The sequence below is a fragment of the Eschrichtius robustus genome, chromosome 8, assembly GCF_028021215.1.
Source record: "Eschrichtius robustus isolate mEscRob2 chromosome 8, mEscRob2.pri, whole genome shotgun sequence".
Taxonomy (NCBI): domain Eukaryota; kingdom Metazoa; phylum Chordata; class Mammalia; order Artiodactyla; family Eschrichtiidae; genus Eschrichtius; species Eschrichtius robustus.
Genome location: NC_090831.1, coordinates 71,806,097 through 71,832,088, shown reverse-complemented (window position 1 = coordinate 71,832,088; position 25,992 = coordinate 71,806,097). Strand labels below are relative to the sequence as shown.

The following is a 25,992-nucleotide window of genomic DNA, read 5'->3' as shown; positions in this document are numbered from 1 at the left end:
TTCATATTTCTAGACATGAAAAATGGGGCACTGAATCCCAGAGGAATCTCCCAGATTAACTGGGATTCAAAAACCATGAAATAAATTGACTCTGTCTACACATTTTAAAGGGATCTCCCGAAAAAAAATTGATCATTCACTACCAAGTTTAAAAAAAAATATCTGCAAGCACTTAAATGCTCCTTGCTTCAGTAATAAAAAGCAAATGAGGAGAAATATAATGTAGGAAACCTAAAGAAGGAGAAGAACATTTCAATGGAAGGCTTTAAAATGGGGTTTGTATCAAGATTAAACATCTGCTTTGGATGGTCTCATTCTAACACACACAATTCTCTTCCATATTAATCCTAACATCACCCTTAAGCTATATCCCAGCTCTCTCCCGACTCCTGTTACACTCCTGATGTAACTTAAATTCTACTCTAGATGTGTTTATTTCCTCACTCTTCCACTTTCTCTCAGTAGGATTTCATTCCATTGAAACCACCCTCACCAAGGTCACCAGTGATCTCCAATTTGCTAATTTATGTCATCTTTTTAGCCTTACTTGACCTCTCTTGCTCGCCTCCCCCAAACAACCTGTTTCCTTGCCTTCTGTGATGGGAACACTATGGTTTTCCTCCATCCCACGTGGCTGTTCCTTCTCAGTCACCTTTATGGATTCTCCTCTTCTACTGTCCACTGCTTACATGCCGGAGCTCTTCAGGCTTTTGTCCTAGGTTTTATTATTGTCAACTTCTTCCATTTACATGTACGACGTGGGGGATTTCATCCACTCCCATGACATCAGTAATCTGCTGACTCCCTTGTTGATAAATCTAGGCCCAGTACACGTTTTGGACTTTAGGCCTAAATATCTAATCATCTATGAGACCTACCCACTTGGATGGTCCACAATCACCTAAAACTGAACATGCCCAGATCTGACGTCTTTATCCTCCCCTCCCTCACCCCAAGTCTTCCCCTCCTCAACTGTTTCCCTGCTTGATGGACGATACCTCCAGGCAGCCAGGTGCTCAGCCAAGAAACCTGCTGATGCTCCCTGAGTCCTTCTCCCTCACTCCCCACAACCAAACATCTGTCTTTTTCTTCTACTCCCAAAATATTTACAAAGTCTGCCAACTTCTCTCCAACTCTACCAGCACTACCCTAGGCCACCATCGTTTTCCTTCAGAAGTACTGCTGCAGCCTCCTAACTGGTTTCTTTGTCTCCACTGTGTTCTCCTTCTAATCATTTCCCTACACTGCAGTCACAGTCATCTTTTTTGAAAGCACTCTCTCATTACACAAGTTTTCTGCTTAAAATCATCCAAACACTCCCCATAACATAGTCAAGAAAACACAAACACCAGAATACAGCTGAAAGGGTGCTTTTTGATCTGGTTCCTGCTAAATCCACCAATCTCATCTCCAGCTCCTTCCTCTGCTCTCCCCACTTCCCTCCACAAACCCACCATGCTGAAACGCTTCCATTCCTCAGAACTTCCAAGTTTTCTAATGCCTCTGCGCCTGGATCTCTCCCTCATCTCTTCTAATCCTATTCATATTTAAGGCTTGAGCTTCTTGCATCTTCCAGGAAGCCCTCTTTGATTCCACCCACCTAAATCTAGATTAGGTGTCCATCTAATCGTCCCACAAACACATAAGCACCCTGTGCTCCCCCATCGCAGTACTCCCCACACTCTTAATCTCCAACAGACTATACGGCCCCCGAGGGCAATAACCATGCTATATACCCACCAATTAGCACAATGCCTGGTACAACACTAAATAGTACTTGAGTGAATATTCATCTGGTCTTATTTAAATAATCAGCGAGAACCGAATGACCCAAAAGATGTGATGTAGGGCAGGAATCTCCATGTCTTCCAAACAAATATCACAGACAGAAGTCAGCCTTCAAACCTTCTCAGCTACCACCTTAATTATCAGCTAATACCTTCTTAGCAAAAAAGCAACTCTACTAGAACTAGAATAAGATAGTGTAGTATTCGTGCTTTCCACAGACTGGATCCTCAAAAACGTTTGAAAGGAGATGTCAGTTTGATGCTTGATCAAAGAAAAGAAAGGAATAAAAGCATAAGACAGCATAGTCTTATCAGGCTGCCCTGCATTTTTTTAATCAGTGGGACTCTCGACCCTCCTCTTGCCAAACTTTAGGGTGTGGCCCAGTTTGTAATCTGTGGGTTATAGGGAGCTAAAGTGATCATCTTTCTTTTCAGCAGAGAATGATTTAGGAATAGGAACCCAGGTGTTAACTGTGTAACAGCACAATGTAGAGGTCTTTGATGTCTACCTCCCTTCTTCCTTCTCTCCACTCCTCCACTATCAGCCTCTACCCCACTTCACTCCCTTACTCTGCTTTCCTCCTGCTCAGTCTCCAATTGCCCCCTACCCAGTCACCTAGGCTTCCCCTAAACTCACATACATCATCACAGCCATTGCCAAGACACTCAGTTTAAGCTCTGAGTCAGTCCTCTTCCCAGCCCCACCCCTATCCACTCACAAAGCTTCTCGCTTTGTTTGGAGGCACAAAATATTTAACAGAGACCTAAATGTAAGCATTAAAGAACTCCTCCAATAACACAAACACTTAATTAACTACCCTCCCCAATAAGTGATGAGTAAGAGAAAGAGAAGGGCAAAATAATGTGTAAAAACTGCTGGAACAAAAATTTGTCTCCCGCTTAAAAAAGAAAAACTCCCCTTCAGTTTTTTCCATTTTCATTGTTTCCTGTAGATCCAGGGCCTCCCACCAAATGCTCACGACTGCCTGCTTCAAACCCTGCCACATCAGCAGGGAGGGAGCCCGGCAGCGTTTGGTATTTGCATCAGTTTCCAGGAATGTTTTTCCAGTTACCAGTTTACTCTGCAGAGATATGTTTCCTTTAGTTTATAAATGTGTGATTGAATTTCTCGAATTCTCAAAACCTTGCTGAGCATTTTGTTATGCTAAAAGGGAAATTATAATCACATTTCCAAAAAATGTACTACAATTTCAAAAAGTCTTCTCAACTTATCTCCCAAGTCAGTGCTCTTAATTACAATAAAAGAAGAGCTTTTTTTTTTTTTAATAGTTTCTGGTTGTTCTCTTTTATTTCCATTAACTTTGTTGTTTGTTTGTTTGTTTATAAGCTTAGAGGAAGCAACCAGTTTAAGAATATTCAATCCCTTTGGTTTATAGCAGCTGCTGATAGAGTTAGGCAGAAATTCTTCCTTAAAGTACGGGGTCGGGGGGGTGGGAAGGAGGAGCGGAGAGATGGGGGAAAGAAAGGAAAAAAGATTAGCAAGGAACTACAGCTCACTCATTTGTTTGGTGGAGACAGAACTGACCTAAAGATGCCCCTTTTGCGCTGACTTCTGGGAGAGAACGGCTGCCTCACTGGGGGTGCTGAGCAAGCAGAGGCACAGCCCGGACCAATGGCCTTTCCTCTGGACCTGGAATGCCATCTCAGAAGGGTTGGGGAAAGGGCCGTCCACTAAAGCTGACTGCACTCAGTATTCTAGATTCTCAAGAGTTCTGGCCTCTCATTTCCAATGCTTCAGGGTCCTCTCCTCTCCCTGGTGGGGAGCAGAGGGTGGGAAGGGTCCTCAAGGGGAGAAGGAGCTCTCTCCCTAACGTGGGTGTTGGGGAGAGAGCTAACACCCACGTTGGTGGGAGCTCCGCTTGAGGTGTTACCAGAGAAGACAGCCTGTATCCCAAACTCAAATTAGAAGTTCCTCTAGATGGCCTAGGCGTTTTCTCCAAGGTGTGGAGATTAGCTGGGAGGTGCTTGGGCGTTTCCCGCAAGTGTGGGGTCGGTGAATGGGCAGAGAGGACAAAAGGGATGGCGGGCGGCGCCTCACTGGGGGCTTATCTGAGTCTAGGCTCAGGCTGTAGCTGGTAAATCCAGACAAGGAGTCTGTGGAGAAGAGGAGGGGGAGACTGGAAACCCGAGGGGGAGGGGGTGGACTTTTCCACCGCAACCTCAGAAAGAGACTGCGAAGTAAGAAAGGAGTCCGTGTTGGTCAGTTGCAGTCACTTCGCAGGGCCAGACGATCCCCAAAGCCTCGGTTTAGAATCAACCTCAACAGAGGGAAGCGAGGAGGTCGTATGATTTCTCCCGTGGCTCGGTCTAGTCTGGTGTGCGCAAAGCACGTCCTCCCTGGTGCTGGATGCCACGCTGACCCTAGCCCGCTTCCCTCCCCACCCTCCCAACGGTGGGCGTCCTCGGACTCCAAGTAAACCCTCCACCGACTGAACCCCCCTCTCACCCTTTCCCGGAGCCAGAAGAGAGAAAGCGCGTTACTGCTGAAAAAGTGGGCGCACAGACGCCCCAAAGAGGGAGAAAAGCTGGGCGGGGGTGGGGGCGGGGTGGAGGGGGCGGAGGGAGGGCGGCCTCGGGCTGCGCCACGCAGTCGGATCCTGCTCGCTGGTCCCCTGCCCCCTCCGCGCCCGCCGGCCCTCCACCCTGCCGGTGGCCCGCGGGGCACCAGGTAGGCAGAGCTGGACAGCTCCTGCTTTGATCTCTGGGCTCCAGTCCCTTCTACAGCTGCCCGGCTGCCCGGAGATCTGCGAACTCTGCCCACGTCGGTGTCAGCAGAGCTCTCCGACGTGTACAGAAGTGTTTCCAAACTTGGAAAGGGCGGGGGAGGGCCGGGGGAGATGGGGAGGGCGGAGGTATGCAGACAGCGAGTCAGAGTTTCCCCTTGAAAGCCTCAAAAGTGTCCACGTCCTCAAAAAGGATGGAACCAATTTAAGAAGCCAGCCCCGTGGCCACGTCCCTCCCCCCCTCCGCTCCCTCCTCTGCGCCCCCGCAGTCTCCTCCCAGCTGTGGCTGCCCGGGCCCCCAGCCCCAGCCCTCCCATTGGTGGAAGCGCTTTTGGAAGCACCCTCGGGCCAGAGAAACTTTGGCCGTATAAATAGGGCAGATCCGGGCTTTATTATTTTAGCACCAAGGCGGCAGGAGGTTTCGGCGAAGTTGGAGGTACTCGCCACGACTGTATGCCTGCGCCCGCCAGGTGATACCTCCGCCGGTGACCCAGGGGCTCTGCGACACAAGGAGTCTGCATGTCTAGGTGGTAGACATGCTCAGCTTTGTGGATACGCGGACTCTGTTGCTGCTTGCAGTAACTTCGTGCCTAGCAACATGCCAATGTAAGTGCCTTCAGCTTGTTTTGGGCAGTCGGGGAAAGAGGTTAGATGGGTGGGCACCTGGTCTGAAAAGAAAAACCTAACAAAGTTCTAGGTACAGCTTGGAGGGAAGGCTCTCTGGCATGTGGGAAAACGCTGGCATTTATGAGAAACATGGAAAATACTTTAGAAATGAAAACAAAAAAGGCTCGACTCTCGCCAGAAGTTAGGGAACTTTTCTCTCAACTCAGAGTGAACCTGTTAACTTGATCTGGATCCTGCAGTTAGTGAAGCTCAAAGGGAGCAGAAATCCTTTTCCTTAAAGATGAGATATTAACTGACATGATGAAGGAAGGCAAAGGCCTCCGCCTAAAAGGCCCCAAAACTGCACTGATGCCCACCTTGTGAAACTTGAGGCCTGGTTTAGAAAGCCCTTAATTTGGTAATAAAAAAACTCACCCCCTAAAGGCTTTTCTCTTCTGGGTGTTTTAAGACTGGTCCGGATGATGATGATTATGATGATGATGATGATGATGATGATGATGATGGCCATCAGGCGCCCCCTGGAGGGAGGACAATGAGAGCACAGGGGTCCAGGGCTTAAGGTTCCACAGGTTTATACAGAGAATGATCTGCATTTCTCATTGAAGCCAATCCCAATAGCTAGTCAGTGTATCCTGGGGAGAAAAATGGATACATTCTGAAAAGTAAAATTAGCTTCTCATTTCATTACCTGGTCATGGAAATGGTAACATTATTTAGCTAAAATCTGCCCTGCCTTTTGTTGAGCCAGAGTTATCTCTTTAATATGTTCCCAAAGACAGGCATTCTGAAAATAGCAAGTTGGGAAATATCAACACTGATCTGAGATTCAGGAGACCCGGCTTTTCCCATGACTCTGCCAATAATTTATCATGTGACCTTGGGCAAGTCAAACCGAGCCTTTTCTAAAATGCAGGATAGAAATTGGATGGACTCCAAGGCTGCTTTCCAGCTGTAGGTTTTATGACCAGATTTCCATGTCAAGATAGAATGAAGAAAATCAGTCCGGTTTTGCCTTGAAAATGGCTGACTAATTACCAAAGATACTGACTTGATGGGGTAAGAGGGGGATCTGGCCACACCCAACACTCTAAAAGTTTGCTCCACCCACATGCCACGGTGTCTACCACTGCATTATTACTGATGCATTTGTGTGTGTATGTGTGTTTTCTCCCTTCATCCACTTTTAGTATACACACTGTGAATGCTAAGGAATAGTTGCATTGAACAAATTCACATTACCAAGTTCATTTTTTTTTATGAGATCTGAGAGTGGCAGGGGGAAAGAGTTGTCTCCTAGAGAAAAGATGAAATTAGACCTAGGGAAGTTTGGAGGTACAAAGGGCAATTCACCTTCTGATCAACATCCAACTACAGTCTGAATAAAAGTTACCAAACACACATTCTTCAAAGTGGCTCAGTCTGAATAATTAAAAGGCAAATTTCCAAACTCATAAGAACTTCCGTTAATCAAGTCCAGGCATAATTATTCTTCCTACTGATGAACACAATGAAGTAAACATATCATTTTCCTAATTTAAAAGTAATTCTCATAAATTGCCCTTAAATGTCAGTGCTGGATGTGGTCCACCCTCCTGAACTGTGACTGTTGCAGCAGCTGTTCCCACTCCAAATGACACACTTCTTGGCCACCTAATTAAAGCAATTTTTAGGGGTGATTCATTTTGTTGCCAGCTTGGCCTTATATCCTGTGTTAACCTATAATTTTTATACCGTAGGAGAGGAATTCAGTCTTTAAGGACTTATAGCAATTATGGCAAAGGGGGAGGATATTCCTTTAGTGTATTTTTCCCATTATTTTTCTAGATCTTTAATGCACAGTTTTTCCATTTATACAGAGCAGTTCTTCCTCAGGGACAAAAGTGATACACATTGGTAAAATGACCTTACCTAACTTAAGTGAACCTATTTAAAGCAAAATTTCAGATGTCCAAATGAATCCATTTTCATGGTGACTTACTTGCAAATTAGACCTTTTGAAAAAGGACATTAAGAATGGTACAAACTCTGTAACGTTAATGTTTTAGAAAAAAACTTTAGGTAACGTACTTTCCTAAATTTCCCCCTTTAAAAATTTTTAAGTATCAAAAATTGTCTAAACTAATACAAATTATTTCCTCATCAATATACTGGTTTTGCTCATATTCAGTGATTCACCTGTGCAATATAGCATCTTAATTACTAAACATTAGAAGTATCCTTTAGACACATTAATATTTCACAGCATTTATAAAGTAGTAAATAATTAACAATTTAATTCAAAATATATTTACATATTAATATTGAAAACAAATCATCCTGCTGATCCCTGCCATAATTTTGACGTGCATAATTTCTAAGTCATTAGAATATTCTTAATAAAAAATACAATTTGTCTTTTAATTAGGTAAGTCAATTTTATAGACTAATATACCCATTTGTTAATCACTGCTAGTGATCAATGAAATAATACTAATAATTATTTCTTTCTTTCCCCTTTCCTCTATAGCTTTACAAGAGGTGAGTAAAATTATTTTTAGAATTTGTTATTTTAGACTTTGATTGCCTTGGCCACAGTAATGTCTTCTCTGGGGAAGGAAAAGGAGGCTGTATTGATATTGACCAACCCGAATTTCCAAAATAATCATCAGGAGTTATGGTAGTCAAACCTTTCTGGCTGCCTTAGAAAGTACCCACCCCAATCTCCGAAATGGGCGGGGCTACTGAATAAGACCACCCTAAAACGAACACCCATAAGAAAAGAGAGTAAATTATCCAGTGGAAGTTTGGGTTTTAGCATCAGCTGCTACGAACTAGAAGACTTCACCAAGCTAGAGAATTTTATCACTCCCTTGGAATCATTTGCAAGATTATTATGAACAAATTCTTAGTTCATGAACTGAATTTGAGGCATAATTACAGATAAGTATATATCTGGCTTCTATACATATTTTATTTTATTTATTGGTAAAATTTTAAATTGTGCTTTGAAATATTAAGATAATAGTAATGCATAATATGTATAATCTGTAGGTATGTTTGTACACTACATGGAAATGGGAGCCATTTTAAAATTTATATAATCTTCCTCATAATAATCCTTTACTTATTCTTTTCTAGGCAACTGCAAAAAAGGTAAGAATCCAATACTTCTCCATAGTACCTGAAATGATCAGAGATAACTTACAATTTAACTAAATTTATGGTACACTACAGAAGGAAAATACTTTGTCAAGATTTTGCCCACATGAATATGCATTAGCTAAACCATAAAATAAAATAGCTTTGATGTGTAAGATAACAAAGCTTTATTATCTTCCAGAGTCATCTCTAATTATACTTATATTATACAACTGGTGATTTACATACTAAAGGAAAAGAAAAGACTTGTTTTTGTTCTGGAGATGGAATGAATATTATGTTAATTATAGGTGATAAACAAAAGTTTATTTTAAAGGGCTTTGACTATATAAATATGCTGTTATCGATGTTACAAAATGATAATTTTATCCACAGAAATCATCTTTCTAAAAATAGTGGTCATAATATTGGCCTAATGCTGGAGACTATAGCCTCCAATCTCCCAGTTTAAAAAAATTACATGTAATTATAATAAAAACAAAATACTTTTGTCTATTGTATTGTGCCATTTTTATAGCTACTATCTAATAACGTTATGGTTAGATCAGCCTTACCGACTAATTATTATCAAGAATGTTTTGCTCATTCACTGGAAATTACCTAGACATTTATTATTGTGCTGTTTCTACCTTCCTCGTAGGGCCCAACTGGAGATAGAGGACCACGTGGAGAAAGGGTGTGTAATTTTTGAACTATTAAAGGGCTTTGGCCCATATTTTAATAACTACATATTAGAAACTACAGGAGACTGACAATTTATAAGGATATTATGTATCCAGATAATTGCCTACCTTTTAAGCAAATAATGCCTTACAGAAAGTGAATAAGCATTATTATATATAATCAGTATTCTTTTTAGGTCAAGATTATCCTTTAAGAAAGTAGAACTATTACAGACAGCCATATTCTTTGCATGGTCTATCTTTCTTTGTTTTTAGTTGACCTGTCCAACACATACATAATGGAAATATATCTACCTACCACCACATGGCCCTTCTCTTTTTAACATGTTTTGTTTGCTTTTCAAGTAAGATCTCTTATTTAGGCTGGGAATAATAGTTAAACAACAGCCAACAACATGTTTCTGTCTAAATTAACAAATGTACAAGTTAGGCTTGCATTTTATTCATCGTATTCTTAGATCTCCTTGCTATGCTTATGTGGCATGTATAACCACATGGTTTCATTATATGACACTTTCATCAATATATAAATACCTATACCTTGTATCCATCGAGAAGTACAGACTTAAATGTATTCCACTCAAGCAATCTATTAGAGGTAGGGTTATGTCAGTAAATTACTTTAACAACATAAATAGTGTTAATGGTAGGAAATCTGCAGGATTTTCTACCCTGTGATAAAATAACTATTAATTATTATATCAATTAATCTGCTTTTCACACATAACATACCAAAACAATTGAGTAAGTTCATCAGTCAGAAACTGACAATCAATATACGCAGTACATCACTGTGCACTGTTAACCATATGAATTTATAGCTATAAATTTTAGCTATAATTTTTATTTTTATAGTTTTTATAATTATATTTTATAATTTTTATTTTTATTTTCATTTGAATACTGGAGCTCCATTATGAATTAATATCCAATGGCTGACATAGTCCTCTTCCAAGAGGAACTATCCTGTCTTGTGTCTTCTTCAGACACCAGCTACTAAACCTCCTTCTAAAATAGACCGATGTCAACAGTGGCAAATATGGCATTTTAAATTTCCACACCACTTGTACATTCTGACCAACTGATCTTACCACATGTAATCTGAGGTCTCCTTTAGGTTTCTGCGGAGTCTGTCTAACCCTGACTTAATTCTCTTTTTACATAACAGGGTCCGCCAGGCCCACCAGGCAGAGACGGTGATGATGGTATCCCAGGCCCTCCTGGTCCACCTGGTCCTCCTGGTCCCCCTGGTCTTGGTGGGGTAAGGTGTCTTAAGTATCGTTAACTTTTAGCTAACTTCAGTTTCTTACACCTGTACTGGAAGAAGATTCATTGTGGAATTTATTTTTAGTAGTTTTAAGGGAGAGTCTGCTATTTGGATATTAGTATAGTATTTTATTTCATTTCTTTGGTTTCTTCATTCAAGATTCTGCTTTGCCCGATCTCTTTGTGAGCCCTTGTCAATTACAGGACAGGTCTTTGTGTTCGCTGAAGGTAGCTGCAGCCCTCGTGACCATTATTTAATTTGGGAATTTAATATCTTTTATCAGTAGGGCACAAATAAGAGGTGTTGCATTATTAAAAAGTTTGATTAGATTGAATTATAAATGAAATCCCTGATCTTAAGCAATTTCACAAACATCCTACTCTTTTTATTCTCCTTGGCTTGAAGTCTACTGAACCAACATTCAAAGCAGTTTTTGGTTTAATTTGCTTGAAACTAATTTGAGAAAAGTACATTTCTCTTTTTCATTAATATCTTCTTTTAGCTTTATGCTTTAACAATGGTATGAGCGCCAAATGGCCTCACTGCAGGAAGGAAAACATATTTGCTTAATTGGTTAGCACTATGAATCAGAAGCCTGATTCTAATACTCAACTGTACAACAGTAAAATAAGACCTTTCTCCCCCAAAGATCTTATTGTGATTGCTTATCTACTGAGTGCATTAAAAAGCACCTTTCTTAATAGGTCTACCACTGTAAGAGAGATCATTAACAGTAAAGCTATTACTGTGAACTATTTTTTAAAAGTTTAATCTTCCAAGGGGCATTTTAATTTAATTTTCCTCTAAACTTTAAAACTCTTTATATCCTTTTTGAAACTACAGCAAGAAAAAGGTCTCTTAGTCATTTTGTGTAGTCATGGAGGAGCAGGGCAACAGGTAGAAATATAAAGTTGTTCTCTTGGTTTCTGCTTAATTTATCAGGGGCCCTCACTGACTTTTAAAGTTTAGAAAGCTGTCTTCCTCAGTGTACAGGTAGTGGGTGGGGATTTGAGTGAGAGGGATAACAGGGCAGGAAAAGGTTCAAAAATAAGGTAGGGAAGCTCCCTATTTCAAACTAGGTGTGGACTAAATTTTAAACTTGTATCTCTCCTGAATTTTTAGGAATTTAGCTCAGTATGGAAGTTTAAACTAATAATTATGTCAGAAATACTGCTTCCTTTTAAACAACAACAGAAAAATCTTTAGATGTAGAATGAGAAAATGAACTACATGGTCAACAGTTATTTATATATATATATATATATATATATATATATATATATATATATTTTTTTTTTTTTTCCCCATCTAGAACTTTGCTGCTCAGTATGATGGAAAAGGAGTCGGACTTGGCCCTGGACCAATGGTATGCTTATCTCTTTTTATCTAGCCAAAAAATTACTGAATAGAGAATTTACTTTATGTTAAATTTCATATTGCCATTTATTTAGCTACCTAGTTTAATACTCAATACTCAGATCAGATAAAAGCAGCAGCTCTCTTTGTATTCAAATCTATAAAAATCTAAGCCTAGGTTAGGGGGTTCGATTTTTTCTACAAACATGCCTCCTTAGGATAGATCAGATACTTATATCCAAGAAATAATCTCTGGACGTAGTAATCATAATTTAGGTAAACCAACTTAATTCAGAAAAGTAATCACTCTGATTAATTTTTTTATGCCCTTTAACATTGCCTAGAATTTGAAGCAACCCACAGAGATGCAGAACTATTAAGTTCTATGAACTTGCTGGAAAGGATCAGCAAGTTCTAGTGTAGCCCGTTCATTTTCTAGGTAGAGAGTTTAAGCCCTTTCCCAAGGTCATATATGTGGTTAATGATAGAATGCCAGGCAAGATGTCTGATAGTCAACATCATGGCTCATGTATCCAGTACTTGAATAAAACATTACTTTATTTAACAAGTATTTACCAAGTTGGTCTTCGATAAGACCCAAACTATATTATGCATTTGGGATATAGCAGTGAATATGACAGATTCCCACCCTCCCTCAAGGAATTAACAACATAGGAAATGTTTCTTTTTATCCGTCTTGATAAAAAATTCTTTTTTAAAGTCTAATTATAAATCAGTATAGGAGAGAATATGACTATGATGATGATGGTCTATCTTTAACAAGTAAACCTTCTAACAAGCATTAGTGAGATATGTTAGGGGAAAAAAAAACTGATATGAGCATGCAAAATATATACTAGTATGTAAAAAATAGAGGGGAAAATTGCTGGAAATAAAAATGTTAAGTTGATTAAACACTGCAGTTTAGTACATACCCACACATAATTTAGTGATTTTTAATTAATTGTTTGCAAACAAAGGTATTTATCTGCCCAAGTTAAGATAGTCTTTAAAATATAAATTTTACCTGGACAATGCATTCAGTGCTCTGTCTTCAAAAGACGTTCTGCTGGAGCTAATGGTCCGCAATAAGCTAATACACTGTAAGGGCGAGACAATATTTTCTGTAAATTAAAACTCTCACTTGAGAAGTAATATGCCATTAATTGATGATTTCCAATTTCCTGATTTTGCATGGTAATTTAAAACATTCATATCTGAAATGAAGAAGTAGAGATTTTCTTTTGGCTTTGTTTATATTGGATATTTGAAATTAGCCATTTCAGCTAATGCTGGACATTAGTCAGTTTTAAAGCAGTACCTATAACTCAAGAAGAAGCTAAAAAGAAAAAAAAGTAAAGCATTAATTAAAAAAAAAAAGCCTACATAAGCCTGGAAAATTAATATGGATTTCAGATTCCCCTGACTTTGGAACATCTCTCTGGGGGGCATAAAGCAGAGTGTTCTACTTTTAAAATATACTTTAAGCTTGCACATTCACACACATTCACAGACATATGTAATCAACAGATATGTTTCACAAATAGGAGAGATAGGCAGCAATAAAGCATTAAAATAAACTTCCATGTTGGAAAATCAATAACTATAAAACCCCACAGGGTTCTTCTCTGAATTAATGAATAATCATCGTCCATCTCACAGCCTCCACAAAATAAACTACCTTTTATGTAAATGAAATTGTTGCACATACATGGAAAAATGAATAAATATAATTAAAAATTCATGGTGTCAAGGAAAATTATTTTTAATGTACACCTAAAAATATTATTTTGATTGAAAAGTGACAGTTTCTTTTAACTCTGAAACCAAATAAATAACTCATAATTAAGATGATGAGCTTTTTAATAAAATCCATATTATTTCACTCTAGGCATTAATACAGTGGGGCAGACTTGACTGCAGAGTCCCCATGCTTGATGTGTCATGAACAAACTACTTGAGACTTGTCTGTGCAATATATTCAGCATTAGAGGAATGGCCCCTACAGAAGAGTTTGCACAGGCCTTGCAAAGGGAGTCACAATGTGTATTTAGCTCCCAAACTAGTAACACTCTGTTTTACTCTGTGTGCTACAGAATGAAGAACAAAGGCGAAAACAATCTGCTGTCATTTGGGCCATATTTTCAATAATAGTAGCATATAATAGATTCTTCCAGTAGGATGTTTCAATAATATTTTATTTTTCCTTCACCCCTTACTATTTCCACTTTTGTTTGACATTTTCATCAGTCACCAATAGCCCTTAAAGGAGCTATAAGGTTATAACAAACCTCCCTCTAATCATTAAGAAAGACTTTTGATCCTTTTCAATTTATGCCCTTTGTGGCAATAAAAATATCAATTTCTTAGCTGAGTATGATATGAGGAGATGACATACGATAAGGAAATCCAAATGGAAATGCTTCGTCAGCTGCATGAACGGCAGTTGTATATTCTGTACTGTGCAAAGACTGAGTCACTTCATTGCATTAGAGCAATCTCAATATGCCCAATTGTGCACAACTTTAAGGAACCTGTGGCCACCTCATCTAACTGAGTTCTGATTTGGATTAGGAGGGGCAAAGGTGAAAGCAAAGGCAGAGACACAGTGGAGGAAACTTGGGTCCTTAAATGCTTCCTTGGGAGGAACAAAAACTGTGAAATGAGACCAGGACAATTCTGTTCATTTGTCCATCACAAAACGTCTATGGCACTACTAAGCTAGTCCTGTCTAACCCAACCCTAGGCCATGACGACTTGTCAGTGCTAACTATATCTGTCCTCTTTACAGGGTTTGATGGGACCTAGAGGCCCTCCTGGTGCATCTGGAGCCCCTGTAAGTACCGAAAGCTTGTAATCTCTCTTATGTAAAAAGACAGAGAATTAAATAAAGGCTTGGAATGTGACATACTGATTTTTCTTAGGGCCCTCAAGGTTTCCAAGGACTTCCTGGTGAGCCTGGTGAGCCTGGTCAAACTGTGAGTACTTTTCCCCCTTTGTGATAAGTATTTTTTTCAAGAAGTTTCTTAATATAGCATTAACAAAACAATGGGTCTCCCATTTTCCTAGGGTCCTGCAGGTTCTCGTGGTCCACCTGGCCCTCCTGGCAAGGCTGGTGAGGATGTAAGTATTTACTCTTAAGCATTTCCAAATGCCATTTAAATACTCCTGCCTCAACAGAATTTCTAGATTCAAATTAAGTATTCTGCCAAAAGCTGAATATGCCTGACATAATTTCCCCCATATGGATAATAACATTTTAATGAAATAATGATTAAGTTTCTTGTATTTAAGGAAATATAATTGTTAATTAAATATATATTTGGATCCACATTTTTATATGATGCCTTTTTTCCCTGTTGTAAAAACCAAGATGCCCCGACTTTCATCTGATAGTTTACCAAGAGAGGGTTTACCCTATGATGCTTTCATGTTTTAGGGTCACCCTGGAAAACCTGGACGACCTGGTGAGAGAGGAGTTGTTGGGCCACAGGTGAGATTTTTTTACAACAGTATATAGTCCAAACATCAGAGGTATCTCATATATAAGATAGTTGCTAAAACGAGAATCAGACTAAGTGGCAACATAGATGTCATACTTATAACACTCACTGAAGGCATGTGACAAATAAAGGAGCCTAGTTAAGAATGCATACAGGTTTTATTAATGCAAATAATGTAATATTAATGATGGTGAGCATCCTTTAAACAACTAAATTGTGTGTTCCACAAGTACCATAGTATTAGTTACTCAAATTAGAGCAATTTATTTGCTGCTCTGTGCTTACACATATACTAGTCTTTGATTCCAAGCTTGGACTTTGATGAGAAGAAACACTTTGGAGGGAAGAAATCATCGTCTTTTTATTTAGGACAAAAACGTCATTCGTCATCTTCTGTGTTTCTTTTTAAGGGTGCTCGTGGTTTCCCTGGAACTCCTGGACTCCCTGGCTTCAAGGGCATTAGGGTGAGCACATTCTTTACCCACAGAAGAGAAAATGTTGATTAATTTTAGTAAAAACCTCAACTATATTTAAACTCCTGGATGACACATATTTGCTTCCAAATTCCTGGAGTTTGCCGGAGTGGAGAGAGAGTTAAAGGGTAAGGTGGCCAGAAAGTAAAGTGGGGTGTAGTTTTTTGTGTTTTTTTGTCTGTTCATAGCTTCCAAGAAAGGAGGATCCCTACAGGGAAAATGGTATAAAATGGGTATAACTTAAGAGGTATTTAAAACCCTTTGAAGATCATAAAATTATTAATGATGGAAAGTACATGAGAGAGCATCTAGTTCTTTATCCTTCCCTTTCAAGTGTAGGGAGGTTTAGTGACTTACCTAGGGCAACAGAGGGAGTTTGTTGGGAGCTGGGGCAATGGGACTCCATTCTACGGAAGCAGTCACAAGATTCATGCAGGAGATATTAACTGCAAAGATACAAGATGTTTGAGTTGACCAAACACTGTAATGGAATAGCATTTTAATAATAAGGATTTGCCTTTCAGGGTCACAACGGTCTGGACGGATTGAAGGGACAGCCTGGTACTCCAGGTGTGAAGGTAAATACTAAATCAGAAGCACTGTTTTTAAGACAATTGATTGTAATTTCCCATCGCCATCAGAAAGTATATTTTTACTGAAGGCTGATCATATTCTGAAGCATATCTTATTTCCTCTTCAATACTTTAAATCCCTCAGTGGTGAGGACTATGGGATTCTGTAACAAAAGGCTAATTATTAATAATATTTATTTAATTCAATATCTATTAAGCAATTGAGATTTTAAAATGTCAATAGTTTCTTCCTCCATTTCCTTTCCTCCTATAATTTTAGTCGATCTCTGCAGCCAAAATAAAAGTAAATAAACATATAATCAGATATTAGAACACTATGTTATTTTAAATAGTAAATTCTCCTTTGCCATGCACTAATTAGATGGGTACATTCATGTCACAATATACTTTTCAACCTCTTTCCTGTGATTTATCTGTGCACACTCAAAAAAATTTTAATTAGGTAATTAAAGTCTCATAAGTGTGTTATCTCTTGGCTGGGCTCTTCTCTGACAGCGTTTTCAACTATAAAATGTTCTCTCTCCTATTAAGGAGATAATGTGATATTAAAGTGAATACCAACGTAATCACAAATTAATGAGTAAGGAATACTAGTGGGACCAGAAATGAACATGAATATGGAGAATCCATTCTAACTTTCCAGCTGCCACACCAATGGATAAGGTCAAACTCATTCTCCCTGGAGCCTAATATAAGAGCTCAGACTACTGATCACAGCATCATAAAATGTTAGGGCTGCAAGGAGCTTTGGAGACCCTCTCATTTTGCAGATGAGGGAAACTGAGGCTTAGAGAGAGTGAGTGACTTGCCCAAAGTCACACATCTAGAAGTTAGAAGGGCACAGGCTAGAATTCCTGACTCCCACTCTAGTGCTTACTCACAAAGAATACACTTCAGATAGAATCCTAGAAATGAAGGGTCCTTAAATGGTCTCGAAAACCAGGTTTCTTCTATATCTAAATTAGATTATCTTGAAGGAAAGTTCCTTTTCATGTGACATTGTATTAAATTACCACCAGCACCAGCATCACTACCACCACTACCCCCACCAACATGGTTTTTACTCAAGATAAGAATGTAGATTGGAAAAAAAAAAAAAAAAGAATGTAGATGGGAAGTAAATAAGACAGTTTTATAAAATATTATGAAGCTTTAATTTTTCATGCATATTTTATAAAAATAAAAATATTGAGTGTTCAAAATAACTTTAAAGAGGGTAAATATGGTTATGTTGAAAGCCATTTATCCTATCATCTCTTTTTATGTTATCATTGCTAATATATAAGCCTAGTCTAAATGATATCCAAAATCTAAGGGGAAAATTGGGGAAAGGGTAAATAACACTCGACCACATCTCCCTGATTCTGTGATATTTGGTATTATCTAAATAAAAACCCATATTTTATAAATTTTTTAAATGTATGTGATTGGCATAACTGAGAAACAATCTATGTAAGAAATGTTACAAAATATATGAATGGTTGAAATTGAAGTAATACTGTAAAAATTACCAAATCAGAAGAAAATAATTGATATATATAATGAACAAAAACTCAATCCTTCTTTTCCATGTAGGGTGAACCTGGTGCCCCTGGTGAAAATGGAATTCCAGGTCAAATGGTAAGTATTGATTACTTCATTGTAAATCAAAAATGTGTACACTCTTTGCAAGCTGGAACTTCTTTAATGTTTTTGCTAATTACCATTTCCCTTGGTATTGTATTCTTTGATATTTTTCTATTAGCCTTCTGCATAGTTAATTGAAATCCATTACCTTTTAGCTGGAATTAGAACAAGACCTATTTATTTCTAGTGGATTCTTGCGCATGTTGGAAATTGGAAAAAGGAAATGATGCCTGTAACTTTTTCTTAAATTAGCATTCTGGATTTCAATGGAAATATTTCTGCTTCTAGGGAGCTCGTGGGCTTCCTGGTGAGAGAGGACGTGTCGGTGCCCCTGGCCCAGCTGTGAGTGCTTCCACGTTTGTTCATTTTATTCTTTTTTAAAATCTTCTAATAGGTGCCATTTAACTTTCCACTTGACTTTTTTCTTTATTTTCTTCATAGGGTGCCCGTGGAAGTGATGGAAGTGTGGGTCCTGTGGGTCCTGCTGTAAGTGGTGACACTGAGGAATTTGGAAGGGACTGAGAGTGTGGGATGGGAGCTACCTTCTTTATTAATTCCCTATGAAATAACACCACTTTAGACACCTTACCAAATGTTCTAAGAGGTCATTTAAAGTTTCTATTTATAAGAACTACTATCCCTGAGGTTTGTAATTGATATATAAAGTAAAATCTACCTCACCTGGGATACCTGGAATGTCTTCGCTTCGATAACATACCAATGACAACAGATTAGCTGTCAGTTTTCTCTTTGCCAACATTAAGTAAGATCAAGCCACTCTAAGCCACTTCAATCTTCTGTTGTTGTTTTGTTAATTTACTGAGAGGAAACTTCTTACCACCTTCCCCTTTGATTTCAGGGTCCTCTTGGCTCTGCTGGCCCTCCAGGCTTCCCAGGTGCTCCTGGCCCCAAGGTAAAAATGCTGGTGACCATTGTCATTACCTTGATAAACATTTTATTGTGATGTGAAAGATAGGGACTGTGTTTGCATATAGATAATTACAGAACAGGGAGCTTAATTAGTCCCTCCTTCAAAATTCAGATACAGAATGACCAGTTTTCTCAGATACAGAATGACCAGTTTTCTCACTCTAAACTTGAAATAGATGATCTCTCTGTACCCGAGCACCATGAGCATAGATAGAGATAGCAACATGGAAACTGATGCCCTGGGGTTCCTCTGGGATACTCCCAAACTAGTTGGGACTGACTGGCTGAGAACCAGAGTCTCTACCAAGAGAGACAGAGGTAGGTGAAGATAGCAATGGTAGCCAAGATGGCAGAACCAGGCCAGGAAGATAGGAACACAAACCCCAATCTGTGGGACCAGATCAGATAAGGGAAATTATTGCAGTTCTGAAGAAATTTCATAAAACTTGGTGACCTAAAAACAGAGATATGCTATTTCATTATTTGCTGACTAATGCCTCAACATCATTCCTGTTTTTAGGGTGAACTTGGACCTGTCGGTAACCCTGGTCCTCCTGGTCCTGCGGGTTCCCGTGGTGAAGTGGGTCTTGCAGGTGTTTCTGGCCCTGTTGGACCTCCTGTAAGTAGCCACTGTCATTAACTTCATTGAGTAGAAGGAAGAAAACAAAAAGAATGAAGGTGGGGTCAAAGAAGAACAGAAATACTCCTATGAACCATATCTTTCTCCCTTCCTTTTCGTCACAGGGCAACCCTGGAGCCAATGGCCTTCCTGGTGCTAAGGGTGCTGCTGTGAGTATATGGCTAAAACGTGCTGCTGTGGTTTTAAAGGTATTTTAATGGATGCTGTGTCTCCTGCCAGTTGTCTCATGAGGGACCATGCTGCGTTTCTTTCCCAGGGCCTTCCCGGTGTTGCTGGGGCTCCTGGCCTCCCTGGACCCCGGGGTATTCCTGGCCCTGTTGGTGCTGCTGGTGCTACTGGTGCCAGAGGACTTGTTGTAAGTGGTCATGGCTGATGCTTTCATCATTCTGAAATACCAGCTCTACCATCATTTCATCCCCATCTAGACTTCGTCTTGTCATCTTATCATCCTTATTTCTTCCTTAGCGTTTTCAGTGTGTATTTCTTCTGTAAGTTCATGCACACGTATGTATACTCTCTCCCTCACACACACACACAGACACACCCCTCCTGCTATCCTAGAACATTACCCAAAGGTCAGTGAGGCACAATTCTATTATATCAGTCTTGTCCTTTCAACCAAGACCATTCCCCTGTAGGTTGTTTAAATATGAACCAAGCATATTTCTTAGAGAACTAAAGCTCTCTTTACTTTGATTCGTAAATAGCCCCTGATGTTTGTCTTCCAGAGAGTTGTGACAAATGTTTGTCATTTGACCACTGTTTTGTATTGGACCCTAGGGTGAGCCTGGTCCAGCTGGTTCCAAAGGAGAGAGCGGCAACAAGGGCGAGCCCGTAAGTAGTTCTATAATCACAATATTATGGAGTTACTACTTTTTCAATCCAAAAAGTAATACTTTCACTTTTTTTAAGTTATTACTTTTTTTTCTAGCTAGATATGAACACAAATTTTACTTTTCCTGTGTCCCCTTCTTTTGTTTTTTCATTAAATAGGGTGCTGCTGGGCCCACAGGTCCTCCTGGTCCCAGTGGCGAAGAAGGAAAGAGAGGCACCACTGGTGAAATTGGATCCGCTGGCCCCCCAGGACCTCCTGGGCTGAGGGTAGGTTCCAAATGCTCTTGACACCCAGACACACCAGAGGCACCCATTCATTGGGAATTGGTCAGAATTACTGAGTGCATTTTCTAGATGAAGGAAACATCTGCTTTCCATCTGCTTTATTAAATCACTGACGCTCAATTTGATATGTTATAAAATTGGTCTGGAAACAATGTTGACCTACTTTTGCAGAATGTTTCCTCCACACAGTCCTTTGGGGTTTGGATGAAGTTTTTTGGCTTGGTTTGTAATTGTATCTCCCCCTTAAGGTCATCAAGATTTCTTGCATGCATGCCATGTTTCAATAAATTCTGCCCTACCTGATACAAGGATTCTCTCCAATTCTTTTCTATTTCATGTACTTTGTTACAGGGAAATCCTGGTTCTCGTGGTCTTCCTGGAGCTGATGGCAGAGCTGGTGTCATGGTAAATTGTCTACTACTCACATCCTGGGAAGGAACTTGATGCTTCTGGCCGTGGGTATGTCACTGGAGTTAACAACCTCCCCTCCCTTTTCTTTTTAATAGGGCCCTCCTGGTAGTCGTGGTGGAACTGGCCCTGCTGGTATGCGAGGTCCCAGTGGAGATTCTGGTCGCCCTGGAGAGCCTGGCCTCATGGGACCCCGAGTAAGTTTCAGATTGATTTTGAGCAAGTCACACCTAGCACTGTTTCCTTTTCTAAAGGGATGATTAATATTTGAAGACAACAATAAAAAAAATCAAAAGTTAATTTGTTAGTAGACTTGCTGATGGTTCCCTTTTTAATTTAACTTTATCAAAGCCCAGTAGATATTTTGATGAATTTAGTTAGTTCATACATTTCCTATTTATTACTTGATACAATGGCTGTGAGGTTTTTGGAAGAATAGATTTATTTTAATATATCCAAATTGGGTTGGTTCTCCTATCAGCATGAATCTTTTATCTCAATTTGTGAGTTTTATATAAGGTGTTCATGAAATATATTAGGACTATACATTATCAGTTTATTAGATTCATAAGTGAATCATTTTTCCAGCGATCACAAAGTGCTGTAATGTATTCAGCATCACACTAGCTATGGAGAAATGACCTTTAGATCTGTAGACACTCTAATCCATAGCAATAGAGTAATTTTTTGCCTCCGTTATCTCTTACGGATGAGTATCAACTGTCATTGTACCATAAACAAGTAATAAAGACACCAAATATAGCAATTTAAAAAATCCACTTTGAAAATTACTTACTAAAAGTATTTGTTTTTCTATTCTAAGGTAAAAAACATATACATTTTGCACATAGAGTATGTTGCTCAACAGTTTCTTGAGATATCTTTAAATGGATCAGTTGCACTAAAATTCAGTAAAAGGAAAGGCATTAGAAATAGAAAGAAGAAAGTTTTCAGAGCTCTTTCATACCTCCCAGCTAGTGGCTAATACCCCTAATGTTTTGCCCTAGTCAACAAACAAAAAGTGGGGGGAAAGTGCTTTTGTGAGATTTCAATTAATTGGAGCCTTGAGTATATGTGTTAAAGTGCCAATAGGAAAGCATCCTCATTTATTTTATAGGGTTTTCCTGGTTCCCCTGGAAATGTTGGCCCAGCTGGTAAAGAAGGTCCGATGGTAAGTATTGCTTATATTTTCAAGGACACTTATTGCACCCTTATCAAGTGTTTCCTGTAGCTTATTTATATGTGAACACATTGAAAATAAATATTAGCCACATACATATCTGAGAATGAAAAGTAATAGATTGTAATTACAGAGTCCAAATGAACACAGGAGCAAAAGGAGAGAAGGAAAAAGGAAAACATGGCAGGGAATATTGAAGAGGGTGACAAGGGTATGAAAAGAGAGGAGAAAGAGGGAATTTTGTACATATGAGATTGACTTGGATGTGCATGTACCGACATCCTATTTAGAAAAGGAAAGTGGATTCATAATTTATTGACACTTTATACAGGAAGCTCTATACAATCAGAAAATGATTCTGTTTCATCCTGTGGCAACATCACAAGCTTGAGGTTGTGAGGCCCTTTTGATGCTGAGTAAACTTTAAATAAACTCTGGTTTCAGGGCCTCCCCGGTATTGATGGCAGGCCTGGAGCAATTGGCCCGGCTGGAGCAAGAGGAGAGCCTGGCAACATCGGATTCCCTGGACCCAAAGGCCCCACTGTAAGAATCACCACGACCTCTTCTCCCTTGGCACTTTTTTGCCACATTTCACCAAAACTCTTATTTCTCTCCTGCCTCAGTCCACTCTACCTCAAGGGGGTTCCTTTCAACACGAGAAAACTGCAAGCCACTTACCACAACAAAAGTTGACCTCCAGTGTATCATTGTGCTCCTGCTGAAAATCCACATCTTGAGTCATATGCTCCTGCAGACATAAGTGTACTTTATTGTATCTGGAGCTGCATGATGATGGATCATGCCTTAAATAACAGAATTCAAGGACTAGGAATCTAAAAAAAGAAAAAAGGCAAGAAATTCACATTTCAAAATTGTCATGGTTAATTTGACATTAAATGTATTTTTTTTTAATGTTCATTATAGGGTGATCCTGGCAAAAATGGTGAAAAAGGTCATGCGGGTCTTGCCGGTCCTCGGGTAGGTACTAACTTCTATGCGGCTCTATCCACATAGTATTCACGTAGGATACACATCTTTTGAGGCCATCTGATATCATTCCATCACTTTCTTTCTAAGATGGCATCCCCAAGCTTCCTTTTACCATCACAAAATGTCTTTTCTCTTTAACCACACTTATAAGGCAGTGAGCTATGACGAATCAGAATGTATATTAAGTCAAAAATATTTATGGATGCATTTGGTTTTTATTTAATTCATTTTGTGATTAAAAGGCTATGAATATGCTAGTAGCATTCTCTGACTTTCATAAATTGCCCTTCATCCATGGACTTCCTATGAGCCGTATCACAAGTTAGTAGGTAGTACTTGGGCCTTGGCCACAATGTGTTTAATTCATGCTGAAATAACAAGGTTTGTTGTGAGGAAGTAATACATGAGGGAGGCTTTGGGGTATCTTAAATTGTCTGACTCACAGGCAACTAACTCTGAGCCTTTCTGTTGAACATTTTAGGGTGCTCCAGGTCCTGAAGGAAACAATGGTGCTCAGGGACCTCCTGGACTACAGGTGAGTATTTCTCTCACTCTTGCTCTATTTTGCACTAAAATGAATCTAGTCCCACAAAAATGGCCATCTCTTTTTTTCCAGTCTAAAAGTTATGTAGCTAGATAGCAATGTAATTATGTATGTAATGTATGTATGTAATCTTTCATTATGTAATCTTTCCTATCACTTTCAGGGTGTCTCAGGTGGAAAAGGTGAACAGGGTCCCGCTGGTCCTCCAGGTTTCCAGGTAAGTCAGCTGAAACATACAGACTCCTGCTTTTGGTCAGACTCTCCAGCTGTAAATCACTATAACATTCTCCCCGCCACACAGAACATGGTTTCAGAACTGAAGCAAAGAAGCATACATTTTTTTCAATGCAAACTTTTCTGTAATCCTTTAATAACACATAATAGTTAGTGATCATGTTGATATTAGATAGTTCCCCAAAAAACCAATTATTAGAAAATCCCCCAAATATAGCCATAAAGATTGAGGTTTGTCTTTTTTTCATCTAGGGTCTGCCTGGCCCTTCAGGTACAGCTGGTGAAGCTGGCAAAGCAGGAGAAAGGGTGAGTAAAACAAGTGATAGTAAATTCGCCTAAACTTGGGACTTTCCCTCTGTTTAATACCCTACTGCAGTGCAATTATAATATGCAAAAGGAAACTTCATATTTCATATGTTAATGATAGTGTTCTACATATGTTGGTACTGATGGAGAGAATGAGCCAAGTTACTCATTTTCATTCAAATTACTTTGTTTTAAGGATTGAATGAAACATCACATTATGGAAGTACAATATCATGAACATTCCATTTAATAGCCTTACTTTTTGTATTGTTCTTGGTAATGTTAAAATACAAATTATTTCCCTCTCCATAGTAAAAAAAAATAAATGCACTGATTTTCCATCAAACTAGACCCTGAAAAATTGCTTTTAATGTTTTTCTTGGCATTCAGACATGACACTGCTATTCACAATCAGGGCATGAGTTCTGAGTCATTTTATCTGTAATTGTGATGAATGTGCCTCAATTCAGTTACATTCTGTGGCCTGCTCTCCTTTGTCAACAGTGGGGCACATTAAGGAGACAGCTGGTCAGTAATAAAGGAGATACACTTGGGTATACAATTAACTAGGTAATATGCAGAATATGATCATTTCTATTAAGAAAGCAGTCTGTTATATAACTAAAAATAGGCAATGTCTGATATTGTTCATCATCATTATTTATTATATTATCAAAGGAGATAGTCTTTTGTCACTTTTTAAAAAGCAATAAACCAAATAATGAGAGACTAAAATTTTCTGATACCAGGTTCTAGGATAGATATATATTTAATATCAGTGGAATTCTCACTTTTTTAAAATCTTTCCGTACACCACTGAAAGCTCTCTGGTTCCTAATAGCCTGTTTACTTATACACTCACGTAGGTAGAGCCTATCTGGCTTTATTTCACTCTCAAAACTTTTCTAAATATCATAAACATAAGTGGATTTAGAGAACATACATAAGTTTCACACTTTATTTATTCTCATGTTTTGCCTAGGGTATCCCTGGTGAATTTGGTCTCCCTGGTCCTGCTGGTCCAAGAGTAAGTGTTACTTAACTTTCATAAACTTCTCGCAATGTTTTTAAAACAAATAGTGCCTTCTCCTAAAAACTACTGATGACCTTTGTTAACAGCAAATTCCTGACACTCTTCTGTAGTCAAACATAATCTGCAGAGAACATTCAATTTCTAAATTGATAGTAGACTTTTTATGTAACTGCTCATATTTCTTATTCAAAAACCACAGGATTATAAGAAACATAAATGAACTAATATATGTATTATATTCAGTGATTTATACAAACAAGTATGATATATTTATGACAGTGGCTCGACCTGAGCTAAGGAAAAGTAATATCTTACTAAGATTTAAAATCAAATTTTGTAACGTGTGTTGGTGTTCAAAGTCTAAAAGCTGAAATCATGAGCCTACTTTTATTTTAAATATTAAATAAATTGATGTCGTTTGTCTCTGGTCATTAGAATAACTGGAAAGATTAGTTGGCCCCTAAAGTATCTTGTTTTGTGGCTAGTTACCATATAACTAGGATGCCCAAACAAATTTACTGTCATAGAACCATAGTATCATAGAACCAGATTATAACAAGGGCCTTTGAAACAGTTGCAATGTGAACTTACATGTTAAATATTCTGGACCATAGAACACTATGTTGTAGTGATATTTACATGCAAATTGGGAAATATTTAGATAGATAGAAAGACAGACACACATACACACATTTTCATACGTATATTCTCTGTTAACTATATTATAGCTGTTACATCACTATTGCATGCAATTGTATAAAGAGAGCATAGATATGAAATATCTAATCTTATTTACATCTGGCATTGCTAT

General features: G+C 38.8%; 1 protein-coding gene across 1 annotated transcript in view; it reads left to right on the top strand.

The window, feature by feature from the left end:
• Window positions 1-4,914: 4,914 nt before the first annotated feature.
• Window positions 4,915-25,992, top strand: part of COL1A2 (collagen type I alpha 2 chain) — a 35,841-nt gene continuing 14,763 nt past the window's right edge. Inside the window, exons 1-30 of the mRNA XM_068550643.1 lie at window positions 4,915-5,137; window positions 7,665-7,675; window positions 8,276-8,290; window positions 8,937-8,972; window positions 10,148-10,240; window positions 11,559-11,612; window positions 14,394-14,438; window positions 14,527-14,580; window positions 14,672-14,725; window positions 15,042-15,095; window positions 15,516-15,569; window positions 16,103-16,156; window positions 17,747-17,791; window positions 18,086-18,139; window positions 18,239-18,283; window positions 18,657-18,710; window positions 19,248-19,346; window positions 19,472-19,516; window positions 19,624-19,722; window positions 20,148-20,201; window positions 20,361-20,468; window positions 20,838-20,891; window positions 20,993-21,091; window positions 22,012-22,065; window positions 22,519-22,617; window positions 22,999-23,052; window positions 23,546-23,599; window positions 23,772-23,825; window positions 24,095-24,148; window positions 25,131-25,175. Coding sequence (XP_068406744.1) covers window positions 5,068-5,137; window positions 7,665-7,675; window positions 8,276-8,290; window positions 8,937-8,972; window positions 10,148-10,240; window positions 11,559-11,612; window positions 14,394-14,438; window positions 14,527-14,580; window positions 14,672-14,725; window positions 15,042-15,095; window positions 15,516-15,569; window positions 16,103-16,156; window positions 17,747-17,791; window positions 18,086-18,139; window positions 18,239-18,283; window positions 18,657-18,710; window positions 19,248-19,346; window positions 19,472-19,516; window positions 19,624-19,722; window positions 20,148-20,201; window positions 20,361-20,468; window positions 20,838-20,891; window positions 20,993-21,091; window positions 22,012-22,065; window positions 22,519-22,617; window positions 22,999-23,052; window positions 23,546-23,599; window positions 23,772-23,825; window positions 24,095-24,148; window positions 25,131-25,175 — 1,764 coding nt within the window. The 5' untranslated portion in view covers window positions 4,915-5,067. The remainder of the gene's footprint in view (window positions 5,138-7,664; window positions 7,676-8,275; window positions 8,291-8,936; window positions 8,973-10,147; window positions 10,241-11,558; window positions 11,613-14,393; window positions 14,439-14,526; window positions 14,581-14,671; window positions 14,726-15,041; window positions 15,096-15,515; window positions 15,570-16,102; window positions 16,157-17,746; window positions 17,792-18,085; window positions 18,140-18,238; window positions 18,284-18,656; window positions 18,711-19,247; window positions 19,347-19,471; window positions 19,517-19,623; window positions 19,723-20,147; window positions 20,202-20,360; window positions 20,469-20,837; window positions 20,892-20,992; window positions 21,092-22,011; window positions 22,066-22,518; window positions 22,618-22,998; window positions 23,053-23,545; window positions 23,600-23,771; window positions 23,826-24,094; window positions 24,149-25,130; window positions 25,176-25,992) is intronic.